Source organism: Molossus molossus, unplaced genomic scaffold (assembly GCF_014108415.1).
Source record: "Molossus molossus isolate mMolMol1 unplaced genomic scaffold, mMolMol1.p scaffold_m16_p_3, whole genome shotgun sequence".
NCBI lineage: Eukaryota > Metazoa > Chordata > Mammalia > Chiroptera > Molossidae > Molossus > Molossus molossus.
Genome location: NW_023425366.1, coordinates 50,989,710 through 51,010,447, shown reverse-complemented (window position 1 = coordinate 51,010,447; position 20,738 = coordinate 50,989,710). Strand labels below are relative to the sequence as shown.

The 20,738-nt window shown below is 38.6% G+C and overlaps 1 protein-coding gene across 1 annotated transcript in view; it reads left to right on the top strand.

Annotated features, from left to right (window-relative positions):
- Nucleotides 1-1,836: 1,836 nt before the first annotated feature.
- Nucleotides 1,837-20,738, top strand: part of POC5 (POC5 centriolar protein) — a 32,216-nt gene continuing 13,314 nt past the window's right edge. Inside the window, exons 1-7 of the mRNA XM_036280102.1 lie at nt 1,837-1,947; nt 5,858-5,953; nt 8,137-8,278; nt 10,201-10,287; nt 13,101-13,306; nt 14,943-15,119; nt 18,948-19,052. Of these exons, the coding sequence (XP_036135995.1) occupies nt 5,870-5,953; nt 8,137-8,278; nt 10,201-10,287; nt 13,101-13,306; nt 14,943-15,119; nt 18,948-19,052 (801 nt within the window). The 5' untranslated portion in view covers nt 1,837-1,947; nt 5,858-5,869. The remainder of the gene's footprint in view (nt 1,948-5,857; nt 5,954-8,136; nt 8,279-10,200; nt 10,288-13,100; nt 13,307-14,942; nt 15,120-18,947; nt 19,053-20,738) is intronic.

The following is a 20,738-nucleotide window of genomic DNA, read 5'->3' as shown; positions in this document are numbered from 1 at the left end:
GGTAGTTCAGTTGGTTAGAGCATTGTCCTGATACACCAAGGTTGTGGGTTTGATCCCGTCAGGGTACATACAAGAATCAACCAATGAATGCATAAATAAGTGGAACGAGAAATTGATGTTTCTCTCTCTCTCCTTTCTTCTTGTTCTCTAAAATCAATAAATAAAATTTTTTTAAATGTATTCAATGAATCTATCTTTTCAGCTCTCATGTGCGAATATGAAGTGATTCTAAATAGACTGTGTAGTTCAGCTACAGAAGATCTGTTTGGTGATATGCATTGTGAGCCACTTGTCCAAAAATAATTTACCGTTTGTTGTTGTTGTTGTTGTTGTTGTTGTTGTTGTTGTTTGATGGATGGATGGTTAGGTATAGAAATAGATAAATAAATATATATCCATCAATCCATTACTCAGAATTTATTCCCTCCTTCTAAAGTAAAAAAAGTGAAGCTGGGCAAATAGCTGTTAGACTACATTTCCCAATCTACCTTGAAGTTAAGTGAGGCAGTGTAACATATGTGGAAGTGAAATGTACCCTTGTCATCCCTTTAGTTCAAGTTATTTTCATCTCTTTCCATAACATCTAAAAACATCTCATTAAACTTTAAAGTTTCAAATCCTTAACATAGTTAGGTCTCCACCTCCATCTGAAGCCTCATCCTGTGCCACTCTGTTCCTCACTAAAACTACTTTCTGGCTTTTATTCATTACCCAGGTACAATAAGCACTTTCTTATCTCAAGGTCTGGGCCACTGTATTTGTTTCCCAGGGATGCCATAACAAATTACCACAAACTGGGTGGCTTAAACAACAGAAATGTATTCTCAGTTCTGGAGGCCAGAAGTCCCAAATCCCCGACATGTTGTCGGGGCTGTGCTCCCTCTGAAAGCTCTAGCTGATCTTTCCTTGCCTCTTCTAGCTGCCGATGGTTGCTGGCAACCTCGTTTCTTAGTTTTCAGATGCATCACTCCAATCTCTGCCTCCATCTCTCCCCTGTATCTCTTTCTGCGTCTAAATTTCTTTCTATAAGGACATTAGTTATCGAATTTAGATTCACCTCAATCCAGTATGATCTAATTTAACTTGATCACATTTGTGCTTCTAAGTACAGTTACATTCACAGATACTAGAGGTTAGGACTTGAACATATATTCTTTTTATTTTTAAGACATCATGTAATCTGTAACAGTCAGAGGTTTCCAACAGACTTATTGAGTGATAAGAACATGGAGCTCAGACGGCTTCAATTTGAATACCAGTTCTGCTCTTATTAGCCATGCGATCGTAAGCACGTCGTGGAACCTCTCTGGGCTTCAGTTTTCATATCTGTAAAATGGGGATGCGAACAGCATCTCTATCACAGAGATGATCTGTTGAGTACAGTGTTCCGGTCTGGCCCTGCTCAAGACCGAAGTAATCAGCAGAGGAGCGTCAGAAATCTGTACTTTAAAAAAGCACCTCCAAGTGATCCTCTTGCAGGGCACCTGTAGACGCAGATCATTTTTACACCTGAGGACCACACGCACAGACTGAGTATTATCGAAAGACAGCAGCATTCCGCCCTGGCTGACTTCAGCCCTGCTCAGCAGCCTCTAAGCAAATCCCGGATCAGAAGTCTGCAGCGGCGGGACCGAACTAAGCACACGCGCCCAGGAGCTGGGCAGGACTCCTTAAGACCCCGCCCACTCAGGACCAGAGGGCGGGGCTTCTTAGTAACCTAATTCCTCTGTCTCTCTGCCTCGGTCTAGAACCCGCCCCCGGCCCGCTGACCAATCACAGGGCAGGTTGCTGAAGGTCGGGGCCAATGCTCAAGGCCGTCCTTAATTCCTGTCTGCAGTTTGAAACTGTCAGGTTGCTGCTAAGTAGCCCCTGTACTGGCTGTGATCTCCGCAGGACGCGGCGAGTGGACGCGGACGGAGGAGGCCGAGTTCCTGCAGGGCCGCGACGGTGGGTAGCAGCGCCCGGGCCCACCCCGCGCCCCCGGCAGGGGCGGGGGAGTGGGATTTAAAGTGCCTTGGCCCGGATTTCCGTTCCCGGGGCTCGTACCGGACGGGGCTGGGAGCACCGTCCCCCAGACGCGGGCCTTTCTGCTGTTCTGCGGGGCTGCAAAGTCCAGAGGTTTTCCTCCCCGAGGCGTGGAGAAGAGAGGGCAGGAGGAGGGTGCCTGAAGTATAGCGGCTACTGTTGCCTTAGGTTCTGGTCATTTAAAACGTAAGGGGAAATTACCATGTCTCACGCCTTCCTGTTTTTAAGTACGAATTTGATTAAAACAGGGGTCTGTAGGAAAGGGATGGAAGAGAACTAGCCCTTTGCTGACTCAACTGTTTCCCCCTCCGCTCTAGTCCTTCCCGTGGGGAGCGGCCCTCGGGCTCGCTGACCTTGCCTGCGGGTAGGATCCTGGAAGGGCGCAGGAAGTCAGCTTGCACGTTAATTCCCTCTTCTTCTGCCTCTTAGGGGTTACTTTCGGGTTCCTGGAAGGAACCCGCTTTCTCCATCAGCCAGGTCATTACCAAGACGTAATTTGATTTCTCAGGCAATAGAGAAGCACGCAGAACTTTTAATCTCCTGGTTTCTAATGTTTTGGGCTAGAGAATACTAAAAATTAGTGAACAGATGTACATTGGCCACCACTAAAGCAAGCTTCAGTTTTTTCCCTTTGTTTCTGAACCTAGAAGCAGTAAAGAAAATGCTACTGTTGTTGAGTTTCAAATAAATTGCCATACCTCGTTGGCATCAAAGCAAGGCAGGTGGAAGTTTTATAGCGTATTTTCCAAACAGTAGTTTTGTGTCTGCAGTATCTATATTCGTAAACTCTTTGAAGTCGGACCATACTTTTTAGTTCATTTGTTTTTTAAGTAATCAGTTTCACCCCACCCCCAACTCCTATACCTATCTGGTCAGCAAACACATCCTAAAGGAAACCGACCGTGAATAAAATGGACCAAGTCACCCCTGTGTTGGATTTGAAGTCGGTGAGGCAGCCATTTCTTGCTGAGATGCATGTGCTTATTTTATCCTCCCTAATTGGCCTAACTAAAGACAGTCATGCTGAGATTTATTTTACTTGTCATGTGTATACTCAGTAATACTCATTGAGTAAAGTTGAAGTATCCTTTCCACAATCTAGTCCCAACCCATGTTTCTTCTAATATTGCACTTTCCCTGTATCTGCCCTTTGTACTTCAATTTCCTCATCACACTTATTTTTCAGCCCTCTGCGATTAAAACCCCTGTTCTACTGGCCAATGAAATTGATTAGGGAAATATCATAGTAACTTCCTGGTTGCCAAATTCAAGGAACTCAGCTCAATTCTCATCTTTCTGTGGCATGTGACTCTGACTTCTCCCTTCTCCAAGCTTTTGTGATGCTGTTCTTTCTAATAGTCTTATCAGTCTGACTTCCTTTTCAGTCTTCTTTGCTGGCTTTTCTCTTCCCCCTTTAAATGTTAGTGGTTCTGGCCCTGGTTTGATTCAATGGTTAGAGCGTGGGCCCGAGGACCAAAGAGTCGCGGGTTTGATTCCAGCCAAGGGCACGTACCTCGGTTGTGGTTTGTGCCGGCCTGGTCAGTGTCATGTGGGAGGTAGCCAATCGATATGTCTCTCTCACATCATGTTTCTCTTTCTTTCTCTCTCTCTCTCTCCCCCTCCCACTCTATCTGAAGATATTTGAAAAAATATCCTTGGGTAAGGATTAAAAAAATAAATAAATGTTAGTGGTTCTGGTTTTGGCCCCCTTCTCACCATGATAGTGGTCCTTAACTTTAATAGGTTTATAGTTCCCTCCGAATACATATCGGAAGCTAAGGATCCTCTTGCTAGAAAAATACACATGGGTGCAGTTATACTAAAAATATTGCATACAGTTTGGGTGTATGTACTTAAGAGTAAGAACTCTTTCTCACACTCCTTTACATAGGTGATCTTATCCTCTCCTTTTTTCAGCATTTCCCATTATGCTGATGATTCCTCAAACTGTATGTCTACCTAAAGATCCAATACAGGACTCCCACATTGCTTAACTCTAGGAAACGCCATACACATTGCAGTCACTGTGAATGGCAGTCCTTGGAGTGGTGCACAGCATAAGAGGTGTGGCCATATACTGCATACCTGCAACTTCACCTCAGTGCCTCACAGGTACTTTGCATCCAAAACATCTGATATTGAACCCATTGGTCTTCCTCCCAACTGGCTCATCTTCCTACATTTCTTGCCTTGGTGAGTGGAACTAGCATCTATCTAGTTTTTTAAGCCAGATATCTTAAAAATTTCTCTCTTTAACCCTTTAACTAATTATTGATCATGATCTCTCATCCTCATTGCCATAACACAACGATCTCATAGTCATACCCTCCATCCACTCTTCATTGATGACTCCTAGATTCAGGTCCTCATTTATCTCCTTGATTACTGCCAGAGGAGACACTTCTTGGAATACTGTATTCAGCTCTCAATTGATCTCTCTTTTCTTCAGAACCCCAACTCTCCATCCTGAAAGTTGCCAGAGTGATCTTTCTAAAAGACAAGCATGATCTAGTTATCACTTGTTTAAACATTTTAATAACTTCTCAAAAAGACCAATCTTTTTTGTTGTTGTTAGTCCTCACCCAAGGATATTTTTCCATTATTATTATTATTATTATTATTATTTTGATAGAGTAGAAGGGAAGGAAGGAGGGAGGGAGAGAGAGAGAGAAAAAAAAACATGGATGTGAGAGACACACATCGATTGGTTGCTTCCTGCATGACCCTGACTGGGGCTGGGAATGGAACCGGCAACCCAGGCATGTGCCCTTGACTAGGAATCGAACCCGTGACCCTTTGGTCCACAGGCCAGTGTTCTAACAACTGAGCAAAGTGGTCATTGCTAAAGACCAAACTTTTTAACATGAAAATCATGATCTTCCATGATCTGGCTGCTCATAATGTGCCTGTTTCATCCTTAGCCAAGCCTTGTTTTGCACCCTTTGCTTCGGCCTTACAAACTACTTATGTTCCTAGCATACATGTCCATGCCTCTGTGTCTTTGCTTATGCTGCTCTGCTGTCCAGCATATCCTGATATCTTTTATCTGTCCTTCAGGTCTCAACACTGGGGTCATCTTCTCTATTAAATTTTTCCTGGTTCCATTTCTACCTCTTCACTCCCTCACTATCTCACCCCACGAGAAATGGCTATATATATATATCCCTCTCTATAGATTGTAAAATCCTTCAGGACTCTTCATCTTAACTTCTCTACCAATGTCTTACATTTTACTAATATTCAGATAATTTGAATACTCACTACTTGTCTTTTAAATTATGTATTTACTTGTTACTAAAAGTACTTTTATTCTTTATATTTTTGGTTAAGACTTTCAACAATTTTTCTATGTGTGTATTAGAATCTGTTGTTTTGTATAAGCTTGATTTTCTTAAAATAATACTCCCAAACGGTTAAGTTTCCCAAGCAGGGCATTTGCACAAATTATTCATTCTCCTTGGCTGAGTATCTTCAAAGAAAGTACACAGCATCCAGGCTGTCACACATTGTTGAATAATAGTGATCACAATCTGATTATTCTCAACAGGCTCTACTGTAGATTTTTCTGAGGACCTTCCATTTTTCTTTAACTTTCATGTATTTGTCTCATCTCCTTTGCTACCTTATAAACTCACTAATTTTGACAATTGAGTGTTGAACTATTTTTTCTTGCCCAATGATTTTGTCCAAGGTTGCTCAATATGTTGAATGATTTTAGCATATCACAATTATTTTTTACAGGTTAGGATGGTGTTCCATCACTATATTAAACATTTTATTTTAGTTTAAATATTAAGGCAGCAAGAAATGAAAGTTAACTTTTGTTTTATAGTATTTGTGCAGAATGTCATCAGATGAGGAGAAGTGCTCAGTTCCAGTTATGCAGAATGACTCCAACCAGGGCAGTTCAGTCTCTTCAGATCTTCAGGTAGGAGGACATGTTTAAATTTGTCACGACTTATTTATTTTCAACAAGTAACAGTACGAGGGAAAATCAGGAATACATTTTTTTGATCATTCATGCCATTTACATTTATAATTATAATGTGTATATAATGTATATCAAATTATACCAAACTGGGAATTATTTTACAAACTTTGAGAAATACTTTTCATTGTTGTAACCTTTCAGAGAATAATCGTGAGCTCTTCAACTCTTTCTACAAAGTCTTCAAACAACACAATGAGAGGACAAGCTGGAAATCTCAAGAAACATTTTTTTTTCTTGAAATTTTCTCATTGTAGCTATCTCTTATGACTGCTGCTTTCACTTTAATGCCAATTAATACAATATCAAACCATCCAAAGTTCTGAGGCCTAGATTCCTTAGTGTTCTACTCGAGGTTCTAGTCCTTGTTGCCACAACAGTCTGTGAGCACATTCTGCTGCCCAGGACCTGGACAGTGACAGATCCATGGACTACAGAGGTGTGGATTTTACATGAAACAGTTTGAATTTCTTTTATTTCTAACTATTTTAGCATCAAAATATGGATTCAGATTTCTAGAGCAGATTTTAATTGAGAGAGTACTAACATGGTATATCTTAAGTATTACAGTTATATCACTTAGGAAAAAAACTGGATATTATGTATGTTGAGTAAGTTCTTATTGGCACTGTATGGTATGAGAAAAGCTTTAGGAAGATATTTTATGAAACAAATGTGTTCCTTTAATTGAAATTATAGATTTAGAAGTTGGAAAGCTATGTTTTAAATATCCGTGATTATTTACTAGTAAAAGAGCATCTGGAATTGTGACAGAATTTTATCCTTGCCTTCCCTTTGGATGGTACCTCTCCCACCTAGTGCTATCCTTTGAGGTGACAGTGCTTTCCTGTACCCTTCATCTCTGCCTTATCCAAACTTCTTTTTAGATAGAACTGATTCACTCATTTATACTTGTGACATGATTTATAATAAGAAATATATATTTGGTCTTCATTATAGTTTCCGTTATAGAGGTCCTAAAATCTTTGGAATTTCTTAAGCGATGAGAATAATGAAGGTGTCTGTTGTTATGAGGTGACTTTTGAACCCTCACCTAAGGATGGGGGCTGGTTGCCAGAGGAACCAAACGTGATTAGAGGGTTGGAACTTTCAGTCCCACCCCCAACCTCCAATTTCCTGGGCAGGGAGAGGGGCTGGATATGGAGTTCAATCACCAATGGCCATGATTTAATGAGTCATGCCTATGTAATGGAGCCTCCACAGAAACCCAAAAAAAGAGAATTCAGGGAACTTCTGGGTTGGTGAGCATGTGGAGGTGCTGGGTGACTGGCATGCTAGGAGAGGCATGGAAGGTCCATGCCTCTTCCCCATTTCTTGCCCTAGGCCTCAGTTCCATCTGGCTGTTCCTGAGTTACATCCTTTTATAATATACCAGTGATCTAGTAAGTAAAATGTTTGAGTTCTGTGAGCCACTGTAGGGAATTCATTGAACCTGGGGAGGTGGTCATTGGAACCTCCAATCCATAGCTGGTCTGTCAGGCACAGGTGGACCTGAAGTTGGGATTGCGGGGAGCAGTCTTGAGGGAATGAACCCTTAACCTGTGTGAGTTCATACTAACTCTGGTGGATAGTGTCAGAATTGAGTTGAATTGTAAGATACCCAGCTGGTGTCCAAGAATTGCTTGTTGGTGATGGGGGAGAAACCATATAATTGTAATTGTTAGGTCCAGAACCCTTTATTACTAAAATGTAAACATGTTGTAAGATCTCAAGTTGATGTTTTTGTCAGGAGACAAAGCTTTACATGAAAAGAATACATCTCTAGAGTAGAATTTAAGAGAGGGACAGGGAAAGATCTTCTAGACGTGCCAGAAATCATTTTTGTGTTATTAGCTTAGAATGTCAACCCAGCTAAGATTTTGTTTATTAGTAACCCTCAACTCATGACCCTATTGGTTCTTGACTACAGTTGAAAGCCTAACCATGTCCTATTGTTGAAAACATTTCGAGATATAAATACCAAAAATGGTGTTAAAAATAATATAACATAAAATAGCTATTCACTTTTATATATAGTAAACATGTACAACCTTTGTTGTTCTTTTGCCTGGGTGCCCATTGTAGCAGTGTTATAAACATTATTTATTACTGGTTTCTCATAGGAAGAGTATGAAGAGCTGCTTCGTTATGCTGTAGTGACTCCAAATATTGAATCCGGTGCTTCACAACCATCTCATTCTAAGGGAGAAGTGGTGCCAGATGTTAGATTTCCTCCTGTAATTGATTATATTCTTCATAATCAAGGTTATGTATATTTTTCAAGATATCTCTTAATTTAAGATGTTATTTGAGCTCAATATGCTGTTGACTTACGATTGTGAAAATGCTTCTCCAGTGATTCTTCTTAGTCAATGGTGTATATCACTGTTATATGGGGAAATTTTTTACATTTTAATGTGTTATTCTTGGCTTTATATGACAGCTGGGTTTTTATTTGTGCTTCCTTTGACTGTTTATGAAAAGTTATAAAATTAAAGCAACACTGTAGTCATTTCATGAGTCTTAGTGGAATATGTTACATCTCTGTATTTGTTCCAATGGTGGTTTGAGAGGATTATCTTGAAAAATAAATGCCCAATCCCCCAAATTAAAGATGGTCCATAGGTAGCCCTCAGAACCCCTTAAGTTTATGAACCATGTGCTGGGACTTTGTCAGCAGTATTTATATGGGCATGAAGGACTGTTTGAATTATCACTGGAAACATGAACCCATCTTTGGAGTGTCCATGACAGAACTGAAAGCTAATACAAATCAGAATGTATGTTGATAGATGAGTAAAACGTTGAAAAAGGAGGATGAAGCTCCTTTTACCTATTTGTTCCTTATTTAGTAAAGTACAGGATCCCAAACAGCTTAATCTAAATAAGGATACAGAAAGCCCTGTAAAAAACAGCCCTGATAATGGGCATTTATCAAGTAAGTATAAATCTAAGGAACCCTCTTTGAAGGCACATGACACAGTCTACTCAGTCAGCAGGCTCCTGAGTTTCTGGTAAGTCACAGTCCTAGTGTCTGTTGTCTTTCTCCCTCTATAGACATGGAGTTTTCATTGCTTCTCAATCTTCGGCCTACTGCATTGGATCAACAGAAAGACCACAATCGTAAAATACATACATGTATTCTATCACTGAAACATTTTAACACTGAATATTTTCTACCCCAATTTTATTGATCTTCAAGAGATATGACCCTTGGATTTATTCATTCTACATCAGTGATCTTGACCATGTTTTGATTACACTGGCACCTCAACATAGAGCAAACCCAAACAAAATGCTGCATACTCTCTCACAAATGTATATAGGCAATTAGCACGTTAGCCCTCTAAACCTCTGCCCTGAGGTGGTCACCAAAAGCTTGTTTCCTTTTCCATTGGCTACAGTACCACTGTACAGTTGTTCCCAGTGACACAACACAGGAGTCCTTTCCTTGTTACAACTCTGATCTTTCAAGGTAATCACTTGGGATTTAAGACCCCTGATCTTTTCTAGTACATAAGATAATATTTGTTTATGCTCTGCCTTCATCAAAAAGGACTTGAGACCTAAGCATACAACATGCAGTCAAATTAGATTATCCTGATTCACACAGAGACTTGATTAGAACGGACTATGTAAATTTATCATCCCATTCTCTTTCCTCTTAGTATTGCCATTGTTTGGTATAAGCGAGATGTGTCAAAGTTGGCAAAGTCATTGTTGTGAAGTTTTTCCCAGTTTCCTTTTCACCATGTATTGACTAAAGATTCCTGAGGTGGAAATAAGGAAGTCCCTGTTTTGGGTGGAACCGGTGTCACTTTAGTTTGATTACAGCTGGTGAAAAGCAGCAGGCCCCTGGAAATACTCAACATTGTTAGATAGCATAGCCTTTTCTAAGTTCTAATGTCAACCATCCACTGATTCTCTTAATGTGAATTGAATGCCATAGTAGATTGAATTCTCTTTCCTCCATATCTGGTGGGTGAAATTGAGCTTATTAATGATATAATAAGACTTTTTCTAGTTTCAGAGTCTTTTCTTTATTCTTGTTACTCGTTTTAATGTTGCTGTAACCCTTGTGCTAAAATCTGGTGTACCTCAACCTTCTTAAATAAGGTGTGTGTGATTAGATATTTTATTTAAGAATGCTTTGGTTTAATTTTTTTTTAAATACCTTTTTCTTTCAGTAAGAAATAGCCTGGTAGAAAGAGAAACAAGGACCGAAGTTGGAAAAGGATGTGATTTAAATATTTCAAGTCGTTCAAAGACAGAAGGTATTACTTTTCCTTAGCTTGTTTTTATTAATATACATTTTGTGGTTTGATGAATATTATTTATGTAGTAAAAAGAATAATTTTAGCATATTACTTATTGGCAGGATTTTAAAATGCTGTTGTTGCTAATTTATTGAGTAATACTATTTAAAATAATTTTATAAGATTCAAGGTAGTATAATTAAGACAAACAGGTTTATATATTATAGTGTGTGACATCTTTTCTTCAATCTGCTAGATTAGAGAGCAAATATTTTTAAAGATTCAAGGGGATATCAGATAGTTTGGCTGATATAAGTTTTTTCATAAACCAATACATCATTTCCCAATTTTCAAGCATTTGTGTACCAACTTAATGATTTGCATCCTATCTTTATGCCACCTATTCTATCATTAAGAGTTTTTCTTCAGATATATTCATCTTTAGCTTAAATTTATTTTAAAAGAAAAATTTACATATATTACAGGTTATCACATGAAACTAATACACACTTGTTACAAATAGAAAGCAGTGGTAAAAACAAATGCAACTAAAACAAAGTTATTAAAGTTTGGTTGAATACCATTGGTGGTGTTATGTTGAGCCTTAAGTCTGCTTTTTCTTTGTTGAGAGATAAGCAAGTATTACAGGGGTTTTAAAAGCATACTAGCACCAGATTGAAACTATCTTTGATATAAATAATTAATATAATAAAAATAGAACACTTTTGCCCTGGCCAGTTTGGCTCAACGGTTAGAGTGTCAGCCTGTGGTCCAGAGAGACCCGGGTTCAGTTCCCGCTAAGGGCGCATATCTTGGTTGCAGTTTGTCCCCGGCCCTGGTTGGTCATGTGGGTGGCAGCCCTCGATGTGTCCCTTTCACGTCAATGTTTCTCTCTCTCTCTCTCTCTCTCTCTCCTTCTCTCTCCCTCTCTCCCCCATTCTTTCTGAACAATAAATGTCCTCGGGTGAGAATTAAAAAAAAAAAAAAATAGAACACTTTTTGTACTATGTGAGTCAGTGATATTTAATGTAGTGACCATTTAAGCCACCATAGAAGAAATGCCTCTATCCTTTAGTTTCCTCACTTGGAAATAGACGGCTTGGGCAATGTAATCTCTGAGAGACCTTCCAAGTTCTTTAATTTTTTTCCTGTTTTTACATTTAGCAGTATTTATTTCATGCTGAATTTACTCCCGGGCCATGAGTTTTTGTTTCTTCTGGGGTATATTTTTCTTCTGTGCAACCTCCTCTTCTGGTTCAGGAGCAACCTGTTCTTTTTCAGTAGGATCATCTCAATGTGCTGGGGAGAGCTCGAGTGTGGGTTTACCCGCCCCTGAGCTCTGTCAGTTCTGCGCAGCATTCATGTAGCTTTGTTCACCTGGCTGTGCTCAATACCAGAGAACCTACATCTAAACCCTTATGTTCAGCATTGCTCTCTGCATTTTTAAGCATGTGCAGCAAAAACTCAGCACTCTTTTTGGGCCACTGACCCTATGTCCAGTCCCACTGTTTGGCCTGGACACACCTACCAACTCCACCATTGTAAGGACAGAATGGCACACATTGCTTCTGTAAAGTGACATACTTCAAATACTTGGTGGCTTTTTGGATGTACATACCCTTGATGGCCTGGGCAGTTTCATGAGGTTTCTTAAAGTGAATTCAAAGATTTGAACCACTTGATTTGCATGGTTTTGTGGGGTCTTCTGGGTCAAGTGAATAGTGAACCATTTTCAGAAGTCACCTCAGGCCATTTTCAGGAAGAGCCCAAGTTCTTAAGTTACATGATTCTTTTTTTTATTTTAAGGTGAGTATATTAAACAAAAAAACAAGAGCCTATTGCTTTTCCTGAGTGCAGATCTAGTTGGTAAAATCTAGTAAAAGAGACTACCAATGTACTTTGTCATTCTTTCTTACCCTTTGAGTTCCTAAACCATTTTCAGAATATGTAGGTAGTGTTTAATAGTGTGACTAGCTTCACCATTTGTTGATACATTTTTATGTAAAACATATATATTAGGAAATGATTTTTCCTTTTGCAAAGAATTCTTGATTTACTTTTAAGTAACAAGTTCTATAGTCGATTTATCTTTGAGCCAGTAAGGAAGAGAGAAAAGCCCCTCAGTCTTAGTTGTAGGGCCCTCATAACAAAAGTGTGATATGTGAGAGATGATGGTAAACAGTCTCTAATTCCAACATACATGTGTGATAAAATAGTTCTCTTTCTGGCTCTGGCTCTCACCCACATCCCCATCCCCAGGTGTATGGGCAGGAGACGGGGATATATACATTTCTCACCTGTATGGTGAAGGCAAACAGGGTGCCTTACAGTTGAGTGTCTTATAGACTAAATTGCTAGACTGTTTTCTACCTATAGTGTTGAATTTTAGTAGTGTTAAAACACATCCCAGTGTTTTACATAAAGTAATAATGACCTATATACAAACACTCTGACATTGGTCAATTACTTAACTTTTCTGAACCTCAGTTTCTTCATCAGTAAAATGGAGATAAAAATACCTATTTCCTAAGGCAGTATGTATTATGAAAGCTAATCTTGATAACATTTTTGTTATAGAAACATTCAAAGCACTTAGAAAATGTTGATCTGATAACACACTTGTTAATAGTTTCAGCATCCTTTTGAGTGTAGGAGGCATCTCATGCTGGTCAGTCCTAAATCAGTGACAATACTGAAATTAAAAATAGCTAGATTATGTACACTGAAAAGTCATTTCTCTGCATTTTTCTTAGCCTCTGTAGTAACTGACATCTTCTAGCCTTCCAATGTAAGTCCTCACCAATTTGAGTTGTTTTTAATTTTTATTCTAGGGTCATCTCCGGTGTCATCACCAAGGAAACCTTCTCATCCTGTCATGGATTTTTTCAGTTCGAATCTTTTCGGTGACTCTTCCTCACCAGGTTCTAATTCTAGTCATGCAGGTGTCCATGAAATAGTTGTGGGCGATTTTCTTGTTTCTGAAGAAAACCTTCAGAAGGTGGAAAATGTATTGGATCTTTGGAGCTCAGGTCTTAAGGTATTGTTGAATTATAATAGTTTTGCTCTTAATTCCAGTTTTTCTTTTCTTTAAATTAAAAGTTTTTATTTTAATCTTTAGTTTTATGAGATCAGTTCAGTGTCTTAAATCTATGCTTCTCAGTCTTTAAAGTCCATATGAATCACCTGGTAATCCTGTTCAACTGCAGCTTTGTATTCATTCGATCTTGAGGGCCTGAGATTCTGCATTTCTAACATGCTCCCAGGTGATGCTGCTGGTTCAGAAAACATACTTTGAATAGCAAGGTTTTAAATAGTTGTTGAAACAGCACTGAACATTCTATTGAATTTCTCAGATGTTTTTGAAAGACTCACCCTATTACTATATCATAGCTATAACTAATGACAGTGTCTCCTTTAAAAATGAAATACAGCTCTGGCCGATTTGGCTCAACAATTAGAGCATTGGCCCAAGGGCCAAAGAGCCTCGGGTTTGAATCCCAGTCATGGGCAAGTACCTGGATTGCAGGTTCTATCCTCAGCCCTGGTCAGGGTCGTGTGGGAAGCGGCCAATTGATGTGTCTCTCTCACATCAATGTTTCTCTCCCCCCCCCCTCCCCCCCGCCCCTTCCACTCTATTTAAAAAAAAATCAATGGGAAAATGTCCTCAGGTGAGGATTAACAACAACAAAAAAAGAAATACAAAATCCAATTTAGCAATGTATATTCATTTTATAGCCACTCTTATAGTAACCACAGTGTATAACTGATATATCTATAAAAAGTGATTTTTATTTTAGTGATGTTAGTGGCCTTTAAGTAAAACAAAGTATTACAGAAGTGGCAGGGTTTTTGTTTTTTTTTTGCTATTTAAAATATAGTTGAGAAAATAACCATTTTTCTGAAACATAGTTTGAGAAAACGCAGCTGAGTATTCACATGCATGGAGAAATTATGGTCGTGGGGATTCTTTGGCATTTATCTTTCTCTGTTATTTGAACTATAAATTCCAGATATAATCATTTAATATAGGTTCTACCATTTCCCCCATGGAACAGCTTTCATACCTCTAATCATGGTGTAAGTCAACTGGAGTAGTGTACCACCAACCATTTAAATTGTTCTATGTTCAATTAACCATGTTACCTAACTTTGTATAACATGATTATTTTCTCTTTTTTAATTATGCCAGTCAGTAGAATGTAAAGGGATCAGACTTAGCTATTTGTTAAGGTGGCCATTGTGATAAATGATTTGGGGAAAGAAAGCATCAACTCCCATGGTTCCCACTATGCACCTCTGTCTAAATAAGTTCCCAGTCCTGTGGCTCAGCCTAGGGCATAGCCTACATTTCTTTTTTCCTGGTCCATCTTAATATGGACATTAAAGTCCTTGAATAAACAAAGAACCTATTTACTAGTGAATGAGACCTGAATTTTTTTTTTTAATGACAACAAGATTTAATACAAAGTAACTAAAATGAGAAAAAATTCATATGCTTAGTATGGTGAATGTGGACTAAGAGGAGCTGTGACTGTTGAACTTGTAAACATTTTCATTGGGGTTTTTTAAATAGCTTTCATGTTGATTGCTTGTTTTGATTTTTTTTTCAGTGTAATTTTAAGAAGCACTAATAGGGAACAGACTGCTTAGTTATCAGTATATTTATTTTTCAGACAAACGTCATATCTGAACTAACAAAATGGAGACTAAATTTTATTGATTGGCACCGTATGGAAATGAAAAAAGAGAAAGAAAAACATGCAGCACATTTAAAACAACTGTGCAACCAGATCAACAGCTTGAAGGAACTGCAAAAAGCCTATGAAATCTCCATTGGGAGAAAAGATGAGGTGTTCTGTTTTATATTTCTTTTTAACTGAGATTGAGTAAATGTCTTGCTAGATAATAAATGCCAGGAAGTGATTTTTTAGGGCATGCAAGATAAAAAGGGAAGATCACTTCAGAAACTGAGGGAAAACAGGTACATAGATATACAATTTATTCTTCCTGTTAAACGTGCCATGGTCACACCTTTTTTTCTTTGAGATCAACTTTGGTGTGCTTGAAGTTTTAAGAGTGCATGCTAAATTTGAAACACTAATTTTTTCTTCCTAACTGCTCTAAAGAGAACATCAGGGAGCCAGCATTATCCACATTTTAAACCATTCTTTCAGGAGTCATTTTAAATATGTCACATTCTTTCTGTGAGATACATGTCTTTATTCACTGATGGTCTGATATTCTTTTATTGATAAACAGCACCTTTTATTTCACTTCCTGTTAACCTGTTAAGAACTTGAGAGGAAGGTTTAGCGTGCACTGATTTTGTGCCTCCGGACAACACCTGAACGAAACAGGTGGGCAGCAGCTCTGTGGCTGCCCCCGGGCCGATGGTGCTTTCAGAGAGGGACTCAGAGCAAACACCCCCGCTGCTTGTCCGCAGAGGCACGCTCACTGCTTTAACTCCCTGGAAAAAGATGATGGAGTTTGTAAAAACTCATTTTGGAATTGCGAGGTGTAATACAAAAATGAACATTTTTCATAGTTTACTTTTTTGAAACAATAAATATTAATATCAGTCATTTTCTCTTATTACCCACAAAACTCTGTCCTAAGGTTTTTAAATATTTTAATTGTTTTTAATTTTAAAGTATCACACGTAAAAAGAGTTGTATATATGTCACATTTTTTAAAATGAGTAGCCATCTGCCACAATAAAGCTTAAGAAAGAGAATATTAACAATATCTTAGAATGTGTGCCCTTTCCCACTTTTAAAAATTTAAAGAACCAGAATAAATCTCTCAGTAAAAGTGCCCAATTTACAAAATCTCTTTTGGCGGCCATTTTTAGATATATACTTTAGTTACTCGGTTCTTTAAAAGAGAGGGTATTGTATTAGGATTCAAAAGCCTCCATACACTTTTTTTTAAGAACAAGAATAATATCACTGAAGAATTACATCAAAGTATAACAGTTATTTGCTTTTATGAGTTTGTTGAATCCAGAAGAAAATCATTAAACAGTTATTGAGAAACTTCTAATCCAAAGTACTAAAAGTATTTAGGGACTACAAAAATATTTAAAATCTGCTCAATAAAGATTTTTCGTATATGTAGAAAAACTTTCAGGGTATGGTTATTTTTCTTGAATTAAATGTCAATGACCATACAGGGTTTGGCAAAAGTAGGTTTACAGTTATGAGTACGTGAAACACAACAGTGTTTCTTATTTATTTTTTAATTATTGTATTATTTTTCATATGAACAACTGCAAACCTACTTTTGCCCACCCTGTATTCATTTTCTTTTTTTTAATCTTTATTGTTGAATGTATTACACATGTTCCTCATTTTTCCCCCATTGACCCCCTCCTCCCCACTCCCGCCCCCTTTCCACCTTTTCTCACACTGTTGTCTGTGTCCATTGGTTATGCATATAGGTTCTTTGGTTTATTTCCTCCTACCCCCCAACCCCTTTCCCTCTGAGGTTTGTCAGTCTAGCAATGAATTTGTACTTCTTAATCTCTTCACCTTTTTCACCCATTCCCCCAAACCCCCTCCCATCTGGCAACCAACAAAATTTTCTCTGTATCTATGAAAATGTTTCTGTTCTGCCTGTTCATTTTGTTTGTAGATTCAATTGTCGATAGATATGTATTCATTGCCATTTTGTTTGTTCATATATTTGTATCTTTTTCTTCAAAAAGACCCTTCATCATTTCATATAATAACAGTTTGGTGGTGATGAACTCCTTTAACTTTTTCTTGTCTGGGAAAGTCTTTATATGGCCATCGATTCTAAATGACAGCTTTGCAGGATAGAGTAATCTTGGTTGTAGGTTCTTGCTTTTCATCACTGTGAATATTTCTTGCCACTCCCTTCTGGCCTGCAAAGTTTCTTTTGAGAAATCAGCTGACAGCCTTATGGGAACTCCCTTGTAGGTAACTAACTGCTTTTCTCTTGCTGCTTTTAAGATTCTCTCTTTGTCTTGAACCTTTTGCATTTTGATGATGATGTGTCTTGGTGTGGGCCTCTTGGGATTCATCTTGTTTGGGACTCTCTGTGCTTTCTGGATTTGTATGTCTGTTTCCTTCACCAAGTTAGGAAAGTTTTCTGCCATTATTGTTTCAAACAGGTTTTCAATTTCTTGTTCTCTCTCTCCTCCTTCTGGCACCCTGAAGATGCGAATGTTAGCACAGTTGAAGTTGTCCCAGAGGCTCCTTACACTATCCTCATGTTTTTGGATTCTTTTTTCTTTTTGCTGTTCTGATTGGGCATTTTTTGCTTCCTTATATTCCAAATCAATGGTTTGCTTCTTGGATTTGCGTACTCTACTATTGAATCTGTGTAAATTATTCTTTATTTCAGTTAGTGCCTCCTTCCTATGCTCTTGAGGCCCTCACTAAGTTCACTATGGTTCTCACTAACTTCATTGAGCATCCTTATAAGCAATATTTTGAACTCAGCATCTGTTAGGTTGCTTATCTCCATTTCACTTAGTTCTTTTCTTGGGGTTTTGTTCTGTTCTTTCATTTGGGACCTGTTTCTTTGTCTCCTCATTTTGGCTGCCTCCCTGTGTTTGTTTCAGTGTATTACTTAACGAGAGGTATGGGGCTATCTGAGACCAGACGCTGCTTGTTTGAAAGAATTTAGGAAAACCTAAAGCAGGATCCAGGACAGGCCAATCCTATGGTTAAGCAAGTGGCAACAGCTTGGGTGGGCCTGAAAGTTGGGTGGCGCAGGGCGGGGCCTCAGGGAGTCAGCAGGGCGGGGCTACCAGTGTGAGCCAGGTTGCTGGAGTCCCAGATATGGCGACTGTCTGCCGCCCCAGGGAAGGGCTCACCAAAGGAACAGAGGCTTCTGACAGCACGTCTGTCCCGGAGAAAGCCCCCTCTCCAGCCCTCGCTCCAGTGCCAAACAGCTCAGTTCTTCCTTGTGTGTCTCTGGTGCCCCTTGAGCTGCCTCCCCTCCAAGCTTAGAGGGAGAGAGTCCGATAAGTCCGTGCGCGGGCCCTTTAAGGAGCTGCCTGGGGCTCCAGCCGCCTCAGCCTCCCTGAGCCTCAGTTCCCACTGGTTTTTCCAGCCAGAGGTTATGGGGACTTCTCTTCCTGGCACTGGAACCCTGAGCGAGGCACCTGGTGTGGAACGGGGACACCTCAATCCTCAGGAAGGACCTTCCCAGCCAAGGTGTCCTCCTGATTTTTATCCGCCACACGTGGGTGTGGGACCAGCCCGTCCGCCGCCGCCCCTCCTACCAGTCTGGATGTGGCTGCTGCTTTAATTCCGTAGTTGTAGGACTTCCATTCAGCTTGATTTCAGGCAGTTTTGAATGATGGTTGTTCTGTAGTTGTAACTCTGATGTGGTTGTGGGAGGACGCGATACCGCGTTTACCTACCCGCCATCTTGACCGGAAGTCTCATTTTCATGTACATAATTTTTTTGGTGATTACCAAGATACACATAATGAGATTTCTTTCCTCTTTTGTTCTCCTTCATCCTTTGATATGTACTGTGTTCATGTTGGGAAGTTTTTTGGTCTTTTAAAAGATAATGAGGTTAACTGGATGAATGTAGTAGTGATCCATTGGTATTTGCTAGCATTTTTTGATATATGAGAAAAATCACTTTACCAGTAGTTATTGTAACACCACAATAATTGGCTTAATTGCTGTTTCCAGGTGATTTCCAGCTTGTCTCATGCCATAGGCAAGCAAAAGGAAAGGATAGAGTTGATGAGAACATTCTTCCACTGGCGAATTGGCCATGTCAAATCCAGACAGGATGTAAGTATAAAAACAAAAAGACAACTGAGAAATATTAGACCTCTGAACTCAAAAGTGTTTAGAATCACATATTAGAACTCTTGTTATAGTTAAAGAAGGATTTATTTTCTAATAAGTCAAAGTGAATTTATAACTTAATGTTGCTTTGATTTCAAAGGAATTTGATTCAAAGGTATAGTTTGGGAAAAAATACCTCATATTTTATAGATCTATTGATACATATTTCCTACTTCATAATTGATTAATAGAGAGTGTACCCAAATTACAAACGCCCTGTAATGGAACACCTTTAACAATTTGACTCAGATATGATTATGTGGAGAAAGAATTTACAATATTTACCATATCATATGCTTCCTATATTATCTGTACTTCTAAAATGTCTCAATATATTCTCCCCAAAAAGAGGCAATACTATAGTTATACTCTATAAAATTATATAAATGTTTGTTGTGTAGACTTGCCGTAGAGTGAGAATTAAAGAAAGCCATGTCTATATAACTTTTTTTTTTTAGTCCTCACCTGAGGATATTTTTCCATTTATCTTCAGATAAAGTGGGAGGGTGAGAGAGAGACAGAAACATCGATGGGAGAGAGATACATCAACCAGTCGCCTCGCCCACGCCCAGACCAGGGTTAGGGTCCAAACCAAAACCAAGGTATGTGCCCTTGACTGGAATTGAACCCATGATTCTTTGGTCCTTGGGCCGATGCTCTAATCACTGAGCCAAACCGGCCAAGACTGTATTGGTTTATAAAAATGATCCTTAGTTTGTATATAATTTAAATGTGAACATTGTTCATTTTAATTAAATAAGAGCTGAATCAGTATATCTGAGTAAATACAAACTGACAGAGAATAATACATTATTGTACTAAAAGTGGAAAAGTATGAGTATGTATATATCCTACAAGAACAGAGGGTATAGCCCTGTTTGGCTCAGTAGTTAGAGCATCAGCCCACAGACCAAAGAGTCTCAAGCTCAGTTCCAGTCCAGGACATGTACCTCAGTTGTAGTAAGGTCCCCGGCCCTCATTGGGGTTGTTTGGGAGGCAACCAGTCGATATGTCTCTCTCACATCAATGTCTGTCTCTCCCGCTCTCTCTCTCCCACACATATACACACTGTACATGAAGATAAATGGAAAAATATCCTTGGGTGAGTATTTAAAAAAAAAAAAAAAAAAAAGAACACAGGGTATTAAAACTCAAGATAGAGGATGGATATTTATATATATATATTTTTATATAATGCTCATGTGAGCCATCAAGTAATCTCTGTGTATTTCATTCCAAGAAATTAATATTAAATATTAGTATTATTAATTTAATATTCCACTATCATAGAATAGGATTCCTCCTTTAAGCATACTTCCTAGTGCTTTCATTTTTTTTATTAATCAGACTGAAAAGAGCTATTTAAAATGAGTATACCATATTTTGAACATTATTTATCAACTGACTTAACGAGAATATATGGTTTAAATGTGAGCTGAAGTAGTTGAGGCCGCCATTGCTTTTTGAATAGTTTTTCAAATTTAAGAAAATTAAAAATTGGAACTACTTCTTCAAAAGAATTTAAATTCATTAATAAAAAGAGTAGCATATGTTCCTGTTTGGATCAGTTTGGCACTGTATATGGTGCAAAGTAAACTAAATTTGCTTATGGTGGTGGGCACCAAGCTG